The sequence below is a fragment of the Pteronotus mesoamericanus genome, unplaced genomic scaffold (assembly GCF_021234165.1).
Source record: "Pteronotus mesoamericanus isolate MK-2021 breed Mesoamerican mustached bat unplaced genomic scaffold, CSHL_Meso_final scaffold_507, whole genome shotgun sequence".
Lineage (NCBI taxonomy): Eukaryota > Metazoa > Chordata > Mammalia > Chiroptera > Mormoopidae > Pteronotus > Pteronotus mesoamericanus.
In genome coordinates, this window is record NW_026555319.1 from 10,419,998 (window position 1) to 10,436,924 (window position 16,927).

Below are 16,927 nucleotides of genomic sequence, written 5' to 3' on the forward strand. Positions count from 1 at the left end.
GCCGCTGCTGCTGGGGCTGCCGCCGAGCCGGGGGACATGGAGCGCGGCTGCAGAGAGCGGCCGCCGGCAGCAGCAGCAGGAGCGAGCGTCGAAGCGACAGCGGAGCGCAGCCTGTCCCGTGAAACGCTGCCCGGCCGGTGGCGGCAGCGGCAGCAGCAGCAGCAACAGGGCGGCTGATAACCTGCGGCGGCGGCGTTCATCCCCGAAACCTCACCTCCCGCTTCACGGCCCCTCAGTCGTTCCTTCTTCAGCCTTCCCTTTGCCACCCGCTCCTCCGCTGCGCGCCGCGAGCAGCTGAGCCAGGGGGCGGGGGAGGGGACGCGTGCCGCCCGCGTGGGGGAGGGGTGGGCCGGCGGCGCCGCGCCCAGGGCTCGCAGCGACCCGGGGGGCGCGTGCCGCGGCGAGAGGAGAGGCGAGGAGAGGCGAGGCGAAGCGCGGGGCGGTGCGGCGGAGCCCCTCCCCCCTGCAGCCTGGCGCGCGCCGGCCGGGCCGCACAGCTGCGGGCTCCGCGCACGCGGGCCATGTCCGCCTTCTGCCTGGGCTTGGCCAGCCCCGCTTCAGCACCCGCGGAGCCGGACAGCGCCTGCTGCATGGAGCTGCCCACCGCGGCCACGGACGCAGTCGGGAGTCCAGCTGCCACCGCCCTGGTCTCCTTCCCTGGAGGCCCCGGGGATCTGGAACTGGCATTAGAGGAGGAGCTGGCGCTGCTGGCGGCCGGGGAACGGCCGTCCGACGCCGGGGAGCATCCCCCAGCAGAGCCCGGGCCTTCGGCTGAGGGAGCTGAACTGCAGCCACCGCCCGCCCAGGACACCGAGCTGCTGTCGGTGATCCGGCAGAAGGAGAAAGATCTGGTGTTGGCAGCCCGGCTGGGCAAGGCGCTGCTCGAGAGGAACCAGGACATGAGCCGGCAGTACGAACAGATGCACAAGGAGCTGACAGACAAACTGGAGGTGAGGACGTCCCCCCAGGGATGGGTGACAAGTAGGGGGAGCCCAGGCACCCGCCAGGCCCCGGGCAGCCACTCACCCACTCCACTGCACTCCACCCCTTCCTTGCTCACCCCATCTCACAGAAAACCACCTGGAAGCGTAGGGGTAGGACGGAGGGTGTGGACCAGGGCACCTATTGAATACACCTGACTTTCTCACCCTGTTCCCAAGAAACAGGTCCATGCACAGCTCCAACCACTGTGGGCCATTCTATATATGTACTGTACACAGCATATAAAATAGCACTTACAGTATGACTAATTTATACAGCATTGAGGCGATGTCTGCATACAGAGAAATGAGAAAGGAGAAGCATTCCAAATATGCTGCAGGTTTTCAGAGAAGTAGCTAATCCCTAATCAGGGTGTTAGCCTAAAGCCTTCCAGTCTGGGCATTTAAGGCCTCCAGATGCCCTTGTCTTAACTTCCTGGCAGCTCAGAGTTGTGGGAAACAAGTGCCCTTAAAGGAGCTTTATATAGCCTTCGAATACTCGGGGATTAGGAAATATGGTTCCATTGCAGTCAGGCGAGCCTGGGCTCAGCATGTGACGGTTGGTAGTGGGTTTAATTTGGACCGCAGTATCTGTGTGCATTTAAACAGTACGCTTCTGTGTTCTGGGTCTCACACGTGCAATTGGATAGCCAAATATGAGAACCATATTGCTTCAACTATTGTTATAAATATCCCTTGAAGGAGCTGTAAGATTTCTGCCGTTTCTTGCCCTTAACTAGAAAAGGGTCTTGAAAGTGGTATGCAACACCAGCATTTCTAAAAATTAGATTTTAAAAGGGGAGGCATCTATGGCAGTGGAGACGAGCTTATCTTTTTCTGCCTGTGCATTTACTATTGTTACCCACTTTGGTTGCAACCAGTTTTTCTTTTTTTATTAGTTACAAGAGAATATCAGTCCTGAATAAGGTCTGAAATTGACCCTAATCTGATTCCATATCACTGGTACTGGCTGTACAGTCAGAATGTAGATTCTGAAACTTTTCTATAGTAAGATTTAAGTATGTCTGTGGTTGAACAACATATCAAAAGTAAATCAGGGAGAAAAAAGGAAACCAGTGAGTGCCCTGTAGTTCAGTTGGCCTGTTAACTAGGTCTGCCAGTCGATGAACTCCTGAGATACCTCTCTGAAAAGTGGTTTGTGAAACCTATAGGTAGACTGCCAAAAAGCAACCCAATGAATTGAATTGTTGAATTTTCACTTGAAGTAGAGGTCTACAAATAAAAGGGTGTCTTTTTTTAAAAAAGAGATTTGATTACATGGCTCTATATAGAAATACTGCTGCAGAGATTTATACTTGATTTGAAATTCCTTCATTGAGGGACTTGATTGAAGAGACAGCAAACTTGAAAGGACCATCATATCAGTCAGTTTGATTAGTGGTAGATTTCAGAGTAATCTTGAGTGTGCAATTACACACATCCTGGGTTCCATGTGGAGCCTTTATACATTTCTTCAACAAAGGAAAAAGATTTCAAAATTCGGTAACGATAAAGCTTCTACTGTAAAAGGATAAATTACTTTTGACTTTATAAAATACTTGAAAGCTCTTGAACTATTTTTTAAAAATTGCCACTCCTCTGCAGGTCAGCATATGAACTCTAGTATTAAAAGTTTATTTTAAATTTCTGGAGGTTGGTTGCACAACAATGTGAATGTACTTAACACTATTGAACTATATACTTAAAAATTAAGATGGTAAATTTTATATTACATATACTGTAGTCACTTCTTATCTGAAGAGGAGACGTTCTAAGACCCCGAGTGGATGCCTGAAACCACAGATAGTACTGAACCCTATGTCTACTATGTTTTTTTTCTATACCTGAATACCTATGGTAAAGTTTATTTTTTTTAAAGTTTTACTTTTCATGTTTCCCCCCCCCCCAAAGATTATATTTATTTATTTTTTGGGAGAGAGGGAGAGAAACATCAATGTGTGATTGTCTCTCTTGTGCCCCCCAGTGGGGACCTAGCCCGTAGCCCAGGCATGTGCCCTGAGTGGGAATCGAACCAGCAACCCTCTGGCTCGCAGGCTGGCACTCAGTCCACTGAGCCACACCAGCCAGGACCCTGTGATAAAGTTTAAATTATAAATTAGGCACAGTAAGAGATTGACAACAACTTATAACAAAACAATAATTGAGCCGAGAACTGTCACCTTTTTACTTACAGTAAACACTTTACATCTTCTCTGGCAAATCCAATTTGCCAGCATCACTACTCTTGAGCTTTGTGCCATTATAAGTAAAAGAAGGGTTACCTGAACACAAGCACTGCAATACCGAGACAGTCAGCCTGATAACCCAGAGGGCTACTAAGTGACTAACTGGCAGGCAGTGCATGTGCTGGACAATGGGATGATTCACTTCCCGGGCAGGACAGCGTGGGAGGGGGAACGATGCGTCGTGCTACTCAGATGAGCGCAAAATTTAAAACTTGTGAATTGTTTATTTCTGGAATTTTCCACTTAATATTTTTGGACCAAAGTTGACTGTGGATGATTGAAACTGTGGAAAGCAAAACCGCAGATACGGGGAGAGTGCTGTACTTTACCACAATTTTAAAAATAACATTTTTAAAAGTTTATTTTTAAAAGGCCAAATAACGAGCATTATGGAAGCTGAGTGATAGAGAGTTCAGTTATATTATTTCTTCTAGGTATGTTTAAAAATTATAAAAAATGTTTAGTTTTTTAAAAACACATTTAAAAATATAAAGATATTGTCATTGAGTTCCTTGTTAATTCTTTAAGTGTTAATATGAGAGTAACAAACCTGATTAACAGGGACCTGTTTCATTTGATACCTGCAAGTGAATTTTCCCTACCGTATATTTTGTAGGCAGCCTAGATTTTGGAATGTCTGCTTAGACAAAATACTTTCTAAAGTTTAGTGTAGCCAGTCTGCTATAATTTAAATTAAATTAAACATTTAGAGGTAGAGAACCAAATGCTTTTTTTGTTTCTTAAAAAGCATTTGTAATTTTCCACAAACTGCCACAGAGTGGAGTCATGTTTTCTCACAGGTTGATTTGAAAGAAAAACAGTAGATTCTGAGAGAATGGTAGTTTGACTGTTAAATAATGAGACTGGTTTTGTTTTAGTCCCATCTGCTTCTTTACTACTTCAAAATTAGCAACTTTGTAACTTCAGGACCACTTTCAAGATCTTTTCTACCTATTCATTAGTTCATATTGAATACCTCTCCAGTCCTATGTACCAAATCCAAGATACTGTTTTGTCATTTAAAACAAAGTACTTGATTTTGCGCTTCTCTCTTATTAAAGGCACACTCTTTAAAGTTTTTAATGGTTTAAAAGTTAACAGATAACTTTTACCTATATATCTCTTAGGGATGAGTATTCAATTTAATTTGAAAGACTGTAAGGTTTTGGTCATTTTTTTCCATCCTTAAATTAACTATCCTGTATTTTATTCATTCAATGCATCAGATTTTCATATGCTTAAAGTGCTAAAGGCATTTAAAAAATTTATTTCCTTGCATCTACAATTAGCCATTTGCTTTTAAAAACATAGCCATCCAGGTCCTTAGGAGTTTTTTCCCCCCAAATATGAAATATGATAGTCACTTGCATTTGTACACTTTTTTCTTCAGAGATTAAATATTTTGCTTTTTAATAGGATCCCTTCTTTTTTCATTCCAGTTGAGAATAAATTACCTCTTACTACATAGGTGGTCTTTCCCCTCAAACACGTTCTCTTCCTCCTCCCCTAGGGCCAGCCTCATGATTCTAGTACTCTTTTTTTAAGGGGACAAAACAAGTAAAATGAAAATGATTACTTAATGGGAGTCAGTGGTAGATTTAGGGAAGCAAACCTAGGAGTCCTTATTTGCATTCAGTGCCTGGTCCACTTAAAAAAAAAAACAAAAAACAAAGTATCTTGCCCTGACTGGTGTGGTTCGGTGCACTGAGCACGGGCCTGCAAACCAAAGTGTCACAGGTTCAATTCCCAGTCAGGGCACATGCCTGGGATGTGGGCCAGGTCCCCAGTTGGGGGTGTGCAAGAGGCAACCACACATCGATGATTCTTTCCCTTTCTTCCTCCCTTCCCCTCTCTCTAAATAAGTAAATAAATAAAACCTTTTTAAAAAATAGTATTTTTTTTTCTGCCCTGGCTTGTGTGGCTCAGTGGATTGTGCGTCCACCTGCGAACAAAAGACTGGCTCGCTGGTTCGACTCCCAGTGTTAGACCCACACCTGGGTCACTGCCGGGTCCCCCACGGGAGGCGCACGAAATGCAGCCACACACTGATGTTTCTCTTCTTCTCCCTCCCTTACCCTCTCTAAAAATAAATAAATAAATCTTTTTTAAAAAATAGTATTTTTTTCTTTGTATTCTTCAAGAACCATATCCTAGACTTATGAGAATGGTGTTGCCTTTTCAGTCCTTTACAGAAATCCATTTCTGTAACAACCAATTGCAGGTAGGCTAATGATACTAGCTTTTGTTTCTTCAGAGTTTTAAATAAACTTTATTTTTATTTTGGAATGGTTGTAGAGTTTCAGAAAAATTGGAAAGATGGGACAGAGAGTTCCCATGTGCCTTGCATCCAGTTTTCTCTGTTATTAACATCTTACATTAGTGTGATACACTTGCTTTAATTAAGAAGTGAATACTGATATGTTAGTATCAACTAAGTCCTTAGTTTATTCAGATTTCCTTAGCCTTTACCTAATGTCTTTTTCTCTTCCAGGGTTCCATCCAGGATACCACAGTACATTTATTGATAGTTTTCATACCTACTTAATCTCTCCTTTGCTATGGTACTTTCTTTGACTTGTTTTTGGTCACCTTCATAGTTTTAATACTAACTTTTTTCCTCTTTTTCTCTCTATTGAAGTATAACTGACATGATATTAGTTTCAGGTATAAATACTAACTTTCACAATACCACACAGGCCCAAGAAACAAAGAAGAACATACGCAGAGCCTCCTGACCTCCACACTTTCTGAGAATTCTGCCTAGAGTTTACTGGTTAATGTAGCATTTAATTGGAAATATAATTCTAGGAGAAACCTTCCTTTTTTTCAGGGTAGATAAAAGGCTAAAGTCTGTATGTTTATTAATAGGAAGGTCTTGATTTTTTTTTTCCAAGTGTCGGGAAGCCTGAATTAAGAAGTTTGTCACATGTCCAAAGAAAGAGAAGGACAGAATAGATTGATCAGCACCACCTGTCCTCAACCCCTCCTCCCAAGTGGATTGGATTGTTTTAGTTGCTTGGTTGGGCTGTTCACTAACAGCTGTTTGCTGAGTATTTTTAAGTCTCTGTGTTCTTTTAGAACACGAGCCTAATTTATCTGGCCTCTCAGTAACACTGTGATTACTGAGTTCTTGCTGTTGCCTTCTGCTCAATATTTTTCATTTTGGAAAAGCTCAATAAAACCAAGAATCACAATTTTAGGTTTGCAATTAGCATTTCTTTCTGAATTTCATCTTTCTGAAGTGTCTACAGTGACTAAAACATTCTCATTTTGGAAGTTTAGCAGTATGAGGGAAACTTTGCTAGAGCAGAAAATTCTCATGCTGATGAGTAGAAGTCCCTCGTCACACGTGCTCCAAACTGAGGCTGTATAAGGTATAACTATAATGTGACATTTTCAACAAGCATCCTAGAGCAGCTGTGTCCAAATGAGTTACTCACTAAAAGTGGTCAACCTGGGAGGATGTACATTTATTTCAATATTTATTATCTTTGTTAACGTGCTCAGAATTTTAATTTTGGATCACTGTTTTTGTATTTTGGCATATTATTTGGACTGTTCTGCCATGGTAAATTTTCATTTTGGGGGGTAAATTCAACTTTCAAGAACATTCCCAACTCAACCAGAGCCAAGTAAGGGGAATAGATGCCAGAATGAAATGAGATCATCTCTTTTTTAGACACATCTCAGATGTGAAGTAATGGGACTGATTTTCTTATAATACACGGACCCTTAAAAGCATTCTAAAAGCAGCATTCCAAAAAGTATCTGAAAAGTGAGCTCTTGGAGAGACGAAGAGCATAGCTTCCCAAGGTGAAGAGATGATTGAGTGCTCAGAAGGAGAAGGTTCTTACGCTTCTCTTACCCTGTGGAAGTGATTTCATGCTTGATACCAGCCTTCAGTGCATCGGGATTTCCTGTAGAACTTGGATAGATGGATGGATGCCTAGGCCTCATCCCATTCTTAACTTAATCACAGTCTTTGGAATTGGGTTTCAGGTTGGTATATTTTGGACAGTTATACCAGAGCTTCTCTGAGAGCACCAAAATTGAGGACCATTAGTTTAACTTATATTTCATATATTCCTTTAAGTGTATACTTGGCTTTTTTGTACATACTGTGCTTTTAAGTAGGAGAACATACTTGCCTCTGAAAAGAGGCATTCGTATTTATCTCACAGGAACAAAAAGATGTTCTTATTTTCTTCAGTCCAAAAGAATCCTCTTCTATTGAGCTGCTACTTCAAAACATTTGTACTTTTCCTGTGTTCCATTTGTCACATACAAGTTAATACTTCAATCAACCTCTTCCAGTAGAATAAAAACTCTATACAGGCAAGGATTGCGTCTGGTTTTTGGGGGGGTTTTTTTCATCATTATGTCACCAGCACAGTGGCTGGCCCATAGTAGCCACTCAAGAATGAATGAATGGATCATAAATAAATACTCAAGGCTAATAGGCCATGATTTAAAGTAGGCCTGAACCTGAACCTGCCTTAACGATTTTGAAATACAATGCTATATATAGCAACAAATATTTACTGAGTTGTGATTTAGAGCACTAAAAAGAGTCAAGTAACCTAGACACATCCCAGCTCTTTTATTTCCTGGTATTGATCTTGAGCTTGTTACTTAACCCCTTCTGTTGCCTTGTTTATAAGAAAAGATAGTTAATCTGAAGGATCTCTGGAGTTCTTTCTGTCTCTGAAAATTCTGTGATTCCAAGTGCCTGGTATTATGCCACGCATAATAGAAGATTTCAACAGAAGACTTCTTAACGAGTCATTTTAAGTTGTTTAAATATATAGTTCATCAATTAATTAGATGACAATAAATTTCCAGTGAATTTGTAAGTCTAGGAATACCCAAGGAATGCCCCATGCCCAAGGACAAGAATAAACATAATATGAAGTATTTTTCTATAGGAACAGCAATCTCTTTATGAAACCAGCTCCTTTTCTACTCTGGAAGAAGGGAATATTATCGTATCTGTAAAATGGACAACTTTTCCTAAGTGGCAGTGTTTTGTTGTGATGACTGGGAAAAAGAAAAATGAGGAGTGCAAAGAGAAAAAAAAGAAAGGCTGTGGAATTTTTAAGTTTTTAAATCCTCTTCACCTTTCACACAGCACTTAGAACAAGAGAAGCATGAATTGAGAAGACGATTTGAGAACCGAGAAGGAGAGTGGGAAGGGCGTGTGTCAGAGCTGGAGAGTGACGTGAAACAGCTTCAGGATGAGTTGGAGAGGCAGCAAGTCCATCTACGGGAGGCAGATCGAGAAAAAACACGAGCTGTCCAGGAATTATCTGAACAGAACCAAAGGTTATTGGATCAACTCAGCAGGGTGAGTCATAAATTAAGAACTTATAAAATGCTAAGGGTTGAAACAGAGCTTCTATATAATATCAATCATATATATAGTAAGGGTAATTTTAATCTTTGTTGTTTTTGATGATATATCAACAAGTTAAGTATTTTTCATCCACAAGGACTTCAGCTGTGCCAAACTACAAGTCAGAAGGGTAATGACCCTTACCTGTCATTAGCCAGCTATAAGGCTTGAATAATCACTTAACTTGGGAGTTTTTGCCTTTTTAAAATGAAAGATTTCCGACACTCCTTGTAGCTCTGAAACTCTGATTTGTTTACCTAGAGAAAGTCTGTCACCGATAAATTATGTTAATGCATTTAGTTCAAATATTGAAGTGGTACCGTCTATAAACTGAAAAGCTTAGGGAAAACTAGAGCAAATGATTTTTATTGATATTACATTTGTGAATGTACATTACTTTGTATTATTTAAATATTAAAGGAGGTATATGTATTTAAAATGTGTTCTCCGTATTTCCACATTAAGTAAAAATTCTTTACTTGTACCTTTATAGGGTGGTGTCATGAAAGTATTAATTAACCAAGGTCAAGACTGTAAATCATTGCAAAGAAAGAGTTTGAGGGCTGAATAGGTGGAAATCTAATTTAAATACAGAACTTAGCTTTTTAACAAATGCAAGAATGTTGTTAATGCCTTGGTCTCTAAATCTACTCACTTTTGGGTTAAGAGCTGGATTGTACCTCAACCCTTCTTGTGTGTTGAAGATAAAACTAACTCTTCAGTTACCAGAGGAGAAAAGAGCTTCTACTCTGATCTCATCCCTAAGCATCAGTATTCTCATGAGAGCACTGGTCTTGTCTGCATGGTTAGTATTTGGTGCCTGGGTCTTTGGGAAAGCCTTAATGAGAGCAGCATATGGTAAATTCTTGATGCTTACACAGATTTGATGGTTTACACTACATGAAGTTATTTCACCAGTCTGTGTCATAGCTGCTCCCTATGGGTACTCTGAGGCTGGTTCAAGCCTTTGGGCCTCACAAGGAAGTATGAAGTAAATGCCACTACTAGAGAAAGGGAGAGAATGGAAGGGGGGCAGGGAGAGAAGGTGGGGGGGGGAGGGAGGGAAAAGGGGAGGAAGAAAAGGAGAGAGAAAAATAACATTCATATCAGAATGTATATGGAGTGAGAATTCAAGTGATAGATCTGAAGATCTTACCTTCAGGTTTCCTGTCTAGGGAATCAAAGCACCATTTGATTGGCTGGGGAGGAAGAGTTGGACAGTTTTCCAGGAAGTCATTTACAGGGCCAGCTCAGTCACGGCATTCCTGACTCAGTTCTAAAACCATTTTTAGTACCTGGGAAGGGAGTCTCTGACCCTGTAAAACTGTATAGGTTTTTGAGTCTTCACTCCTTATTCAAGAAAGATTAAACTGACCAGATAGGCCTGGCCACATTAATTTATTTGTTCAAAATATTTATTTCATACTTATTCTGAACAAGTGTTTCTTATGGAGACTTAAGAAAGGAATACAATAAACCAGAAAATTAAAGAGGATATCATTTCTTGATGGCTAAGTTCGTGTTATAAAAGAACTCTGCTTTCTGACCTGGTGAAAGATAAGTGGCCGAGAGAGGTGAAGGCAGAGAGCAAACAGGAGCATGACACAGCGAAAGAACCAAGAGCTGGGAACTTAGATGCATGTTGAATCTTGACTCTGCTTCTCGTTAGCTGGGTGACCTTGTTTGTGCCTCACGTTCCTTGTCATTAAAATGGGGTTAAAAATTTGTACCTCATGCAAGTACTATTGACATGAAAGTAAGATAATGTGTTTGTGTCAAGCAGTATATTGAAGATAAGAATTTGTTTCAGTGTTGATGGTTATTTTGCTTAAGCAGTGTCTTTATAGTTGAGGTGCTTTAGCCTAATTTCTCTGTAAAAAATCCTGATAAGCTGCTCCTGAAAGAATATAGGAAGATAGCAGTTCCACTAGATCTAGATTCTTTTCCTCCTCTCTGGCCTTGAATGTAGGCCCTTGATGAGTTTAGTGGCTTTTTTTCCTCTTTCTCTTTTTAAGCAGGCCAATTCCCTGGTGTTGCCATCAGCAGCGAGTTTAGATTGCATTATATTTTAATTTTATTAACTGGGTATTCAGGAACTTGAGGAGTTGAGTGGTACTTTGAAGTGAATTAAGATTCTCCTAGGACAAGAAAACAACCAGCAGAAGTAATAGAAGGCCATGATCTCCTTAAAGTGTATTTAATGTGTTTTTATAAGCATGAAATGTGTAATATCTAAAATGTAGTACAATATTTCTATCGTGCTTTTGTATAAAGTATTTTTAAATGCATTTCCCTTTCTGCCATGGTTTCCAAGTTTCTTTTTTTGAGGGGTGGAGTCTTACAAAATATTTATATATTTATGTAATAATAGTTCTGTTGAGATATAATTCACATGCCATGACATTTACTTTTTTAAAGTGTATAGTTTAGTGGTTTTTTAGTATGTTTACAGAGTTGTGCTCGCTATTATCTAATCATAGAATAGTTTACCTCTTCCCCAAAAAACCCTGTACCTATCAGCAGCCACTCCCCCATTTCCACTAACCCTCTACCCCATGCCCTGACAACCACTAATCTACTCTCTCTCTATGGATTTGCCTATTCTGGACATTTCATAGAATTGGAATCATACGTACGTGATCCTTTGTGACTGGCTTCTTTCCCTTAGCATAGTGTTTCCATGGTTCATCCACACTGGAGCATGTATTAGTGCTTCATTTATTTCTATGGCTAAAGAATACTCCATTGTGTGGATACAACACATTTTGTTTATCTTTTCATTAGTTGATGGACATTTGGGTTGTTTTTACTTTTTGGCTGCCATAAACATTCATGAACAATTTTTTGTGTGACCAAGGTTCTTTTCAACTCTAAAATAGGGTGCTGTGAGCATATGTATCCCATGAGCTTTTGTATCCTCATTATGGTGAAGGAAGGGATAGGTATTGTTCTAATTTTGTAGTTGGGAAAACTTTGGGGACAGAAAGATACGTGATTTGATTAAGGATCTTCCAATTTAAGATTGATTAGAGTTCCTGGCCTCAGTTTCAAATTTCTGAGGCAGCAATTAAGATCGTAGGCTTTGGAGCCAGACAGCACAGGGACCAAACACAGACTCTGCTATTTACTAGCTGGATGAACATGGAAAAGTTTTTCTTAACCTTTTTTAACCTTAGTCCTTTTTCCGTATAATGGAACAATTGTATTATTACTAGTACCTTATAGTAAAAAAAAAAAGAAGAAGAAGAAGATCAGTGTCATGAGGACTATCATATCAGTGTTGCAATAGTGTTATGAGGACTAAGTGACATAATGTATATACGGCTCTGATCACGTTATCTAGCATATCATAAGTGCTCAATAAATGGTAGCTGTCATTATAATTATCATGTCCTCATCATGTAGATGGGATTTCTGATTTGTTAAACATTGATTCTCTAACTTGAGAGTGGAAGAATCTGAAATGTCCCTAATATATATCAGTGTATAAAAATGTTTCATTTAGTAGTTAAGGCTCTATACAAAAATATTTGTGTAAAATTGATTCTCCTAGGAGTTGGGATTATTCTGTTGCACCTCATATCCCCTGGACATGGCTGCATATATACTAGGGATACCTTTATCCCAGTTTATTTTCTCATTTGGACAAAATGCCCTCTAAACTCTATCCTAGCTTCTAAGATTGTGAGTCTTGTTTTATGAAACTAGGACTGACATATTGGGAGAAAGAATAATTTGCTTTCTGAGTTAGAAAGTAATACCACGATCGCATTGGCAGTGGGGTTCAGTGGGACATGTCAGACATTTATTACCCTGACTATATCCGAAGTGGAAAGAATACCACAGGCCTTGCTTTCAGAAAGAGAAGAGGGGAGGCATGGCCATGGTCGCTGTGTAAGGAGGGTACACACACACACACACACACACACACACACACACACCATAAATGTGCACAATTTTTCTATTTATTTTTGTTGTTTTCATTTTAAACAAAATGATTTTGTTTTTCATGTACTATATCTTAGATCAGTTTTATATGTTTAATGGTTTATATAGTATTCCATGTACATACAGATGTACCATAGTTAGCATAGCCATTTCCTATTGAAGAGCATGTGCATGGGTTACAGTGTTTCAGTATTATAATCACTGCTGCAATAAACATGCTTGTTCATACATATTTGCATTTTTACATTAGCATTTCTCTAGGATGGATACCTAGAAGTAGGCTGTCCAGGTCAAAAGGTTTGTACATTTAAACTTTTAATAGATATTATATTTCCTCTCCAAAATATTTTAATAGTCTGTACTCTCCCTAACATTTACCTTTAATTGAAGCTGAGAAACCCGTCTTTCTGCATGCATAAGTATTAAAGCTATAAAGAAAACTGAAGTGATTCGATCACAAAAGTCAGGGTGAGGGTGGTTGCCTGAGGAATGTGCCTGGGGGCGGTGTGTATCATCATGCAGTGGTGTTTGGGGAGGGGGGTTTGGGATGTTTTCCTCCTTGACCATGCTGGTGATTACATGGATATTTGCATTACAATTATTTGTTAAACAGTATGTTTATGTTGTACCTGTTTGTATTTATGTATGTTATATTTTGCAATAAAAAAGAGAAGATCAATCATTTATTAAACAAATATGTGCACCTACGGTGTATGAAGTCACCGTTCTGGGTAATAGAAATACTGCAGTGAACAATATAAATTCCCTGTCCTAAAATAATTGCGGAGGTTTGACAGTAAAGAAGGAACTGTATAAATAATATATATCAAGTAGTGATATGTTATGAATAAAATAAAGCCAGGTAACAGGGGAAAAGTGGTAGCTGAAGAGATGTGATTTTTTTTTAATTGAATCTTTTTTTTAATCTTCACCTGAGGATATGTTTTTATTGATTTTAGGAGGTAGAGAGAAACATCCATCGGTTGCCCCCTTTATGCACCCCGACTAGGGATTGAACCCAAACCCACAAACTAGGCATGTGCCTATTTCTTTCCATTAAAATATGAAGCTGTTTTTCCCACTCATGTTTTTTTAACAGAAACAATGTTTGGACTTTATGGGAATGAGAAACAAACTTCTATTACATAAAGACATTGAGATCCTAGGATTTATCTATTATAACAGTTCTACGTAACAGAACCATGAATGGATCTATTCTACCCCAAAGCAGTCTGAAAAACATAACCACTTTTTAAATTTGGGGGATGAAGGTGGTACTGTTAGAACAGTGTCTGTCATTATACTTAGAATGGATGGAATCTTAACAGTCACCCACTCCAAGTCCTTCAGAAAATTGAAGTCCAGAAAAGGAAAGTCCAGGACTCTCTCTTCTGATACTGTTAAGGCTGACACTGGCTGGCTGTTCACCAACCCACTTCCCCCCTGGGTGCAAAACTGGCCTACGCTTCCCAGTCTCTCTTGTGCCTGAGTGAGGCCCTGTAACGAAGTTCTGACCAGTGAATGAGTAGAAGCTATGTGCACCATTTCCAGACATGACCTACAGAAACCCTCCAGGCTTGTTCCCTTCTAGCTATGACCTTGGAAGCCACCTGCTAAAGGTGGCATAGTCACAAGACAGAGATGGCTGGATCACTGAATCATTGCCTGAATTCAGGGCCACCCACCAATCAGGAATACCAGTGTTTAATTCCTCTGTTAAGCTAAGATTTGGGGATTAATCTGTTACGGAAACATCAGTATTAATTAATAAATACTGTAATAATACGTAACTAAGGTTACCCCTCTACAAATAGTGAATACTACTTTGGTTTTTTTCCCCCTTAATCAGTATTGTATTATTTACTCCCATGGAAGTGGCTTTACTTCTCAGTAACAGCCCCACTGGAAGTAGCAAAGGACTGGGACTGCAGACTTGGCAAGTCGCTTAACTTCTCTGAGTCTCAGCTTCCTTAACCGTTTACTAATGAGTTAGTGATTTGCAAATCATGTTTAATATATAGCTGAAAAACCATTTTTTCCAAATAAAATATTAAGCAGAACTTCAATATATAAAACATAGGAATGCTCAGGTTGAAATGGAGGCAGAAATCCACCAGCTTCATGTCTCTTTCAGCTCTTTCTTGCAACCATTTCTAAGGCACCTCTTGGAGACTTAATGCTGCTCAGAACATAGTTCAAGAACTACTGATCTAAACCAACAGTTTTGCAAATTATGTGGGGGAGTTTTGGTGTTTTGTTTTTTAAAGATTTTCTTTACTTTTAGAGCAAGGGGAAGGGAGGAAGAAAGAGAGGGAGAGAAACATCAATGTAAGAGAGAAATATTGATTGGTTCCCTTTCACACGTCCCCAACCGGGGACCTGGCCTGCAACCCAGGCATGTGCCCTGACAGGGAATTGAGCCAGCAACCTTTCAGTTTGCAGGCCAGCGCTCAATCCACTGAGCCACACCAGCCAGGGCTAAGTGTTTTGTAAATTTAAATGTATAAAATTTATAAGAACACTGAGGCCTTTTCAAAACAATTTGAAGTTGGAGGATAAGGATAATAGTGGCAGCTTTACTCAGTATGGATGTATTTGTGACTTTAAAGTAATGAAACAAATTTTATTCACCCAGTAAAGTAGGCATAAATACCACCAGTTTTTACACAGCCCAACATCCAACAGCATCATATTCTTTAGGTAACAGAGAGGGCGAAAAAGGCCGTAGGCGAATGTCTCTAGAAAGCAGCACGTGCTGAGGCACCAGTGGTCTTTCATCTGTTAAATGTGGCATCTAACTCAAGAGAGTGCATGATACCTATTTTGGTAATGGTTCTTCAAAGTGTTAAAACTGAAAAAACCACATAAATTTGAAAAACCCCTAAAAAGCAAGCATTCTGTAAATATCTGGTCCAGCCAGGCTAGAAGTTCTTGTTGAGTTCTAACGATGACATGATAGCATTGGATTATTTTCCTGAACTCCAGTGAAGAACAATAAAGATTCTATCACAGTCAAAACATTACCTGTTTTTCTGCTGATTATGCTTACTCACTGAGTACACATATTTTATTTTCCAAGGCGCATAGAACTATGAGTTAACCTGCATGGGTAACAAAAGAAAGCCTCATGGTTTGCTGCCAAATTTTTTTTTCCTGCCAGTAAACTCCAACCTTCCTATTACCTGCAACCCATTTGCCAGGTACAAAACTTGGAGACCTCACCTTACATTGGACAGAAGCAGCTCACTTACCTCTATTTTCACCACTCCAACACAATACACTGAACTGTCTGCAGCAACTGAGGGAATCCAAATTTCAATGTCAAAAAAAAAAAAGAAGCAAAAAAGAAAAAGTTGACTGCCATTGTATTAAGTCAAAGCTAGCAGCATTAATAAGATCTATTCCTATAGTCATTCATCTGAATCTTGGGCCTTGTAACTCCCCAAATTTAGACTTAATATGCTAGAACCTTAGGCTCTCTTCTTTAAAAAAAAAAAAAAAATCAGAAATGGATACAGTTGTAACTAACAAAACCAACCTGAAGACTCCTGAATCGAGCATGGTCCTCTCTGGGAAAATAATTAAGAACAGGCTCAAATAATCAAGACAGAATCTACCAATAAAAACACCCATATGCTGAAAGAATAAGCAATTATCACCCTAAAGTATTTAACCTACTAATTAGCAATAATATCAATCTGGAAAAAACTGGTGGTACTTTTTCCATAGAGGAGAGGTCCCATCTGCAAAAGCCCCTTTTCTTTTCTATCTGAAGTGCTCCTCTCAACAAATCGTTTGCAGTCCTTTTAGCACACCCTTGATATAACAAACAGAAACTGCTAAAAGTGGATCCTAAACTGCTGGACTCATTTTACTTAGTTCCTCTGAACTTTAGGGGCATCCAAACAACACCCAGCCTATTATCACCTAAAAAATAAGCCAATGACATAGAAATACATGTGAGGAGGCTTTTATTTCTGATTAATGACCCACCCTTGAAAATGTACAAAAACCAATTTCAAACCCATGGTTAACTGGCAAACACTGCAAGGCCTTGGGTAATCTCAGTTTCTGATCTTCAGTTCCCTTATCTGACAAATAAAGAATAATTAGACTTCAAGATGGTGGAGGAGTGAATGGAAGTCACACTGACCTCCTCCCAGGACCAAACTGGAATTACAACTAAAATGTGAAGAAATCACCTGGAACGAACAACCGAACATTAGCCAGAGAGGAGCCTTATAACGTTGGACAGACAGAAGAATCAGCTTTAGCACAACTTAACTGGTAAGGAGTGCAGTAGAGACTCGAGAAAGCGGGTGGAGTGCCCACGGGCGGCAACACCAGAAGGATATTGAAAT

General features: G+C 39.9%; 1 protein-coding gene across 2 annotated transcripts in view; it reads left to right on the forward strand.

Moving 5' to 3' along the window:
* The first annotated feature begins 521 nt into the window (after positions 1-521).
* The window catches only part of BICDL1 (BICD family like cargo adaptor 1), a 78,554-nt gene continuing 62,148 nt past the window's right edge, over positions 522-16,927 (forward strand). For both annotated transcript variants that reach the window (XR_008530886.1, XM_054594095.1), the window contains exons 1-2: positions 522-950; positions 8,355-8,570. Coding sequence is in view for 1 of the 2 variants with exons in the window: in XM_054594095.1 (XP_054450070.1) it covers positions 522-950; positions 8,355-8,570 (645 nt within the window). In the remaining variant the exon portion in view is untranslated. The remainder of the gene's footprint in view (positions 951-8,354; positions 8,571-16,927) is intronic.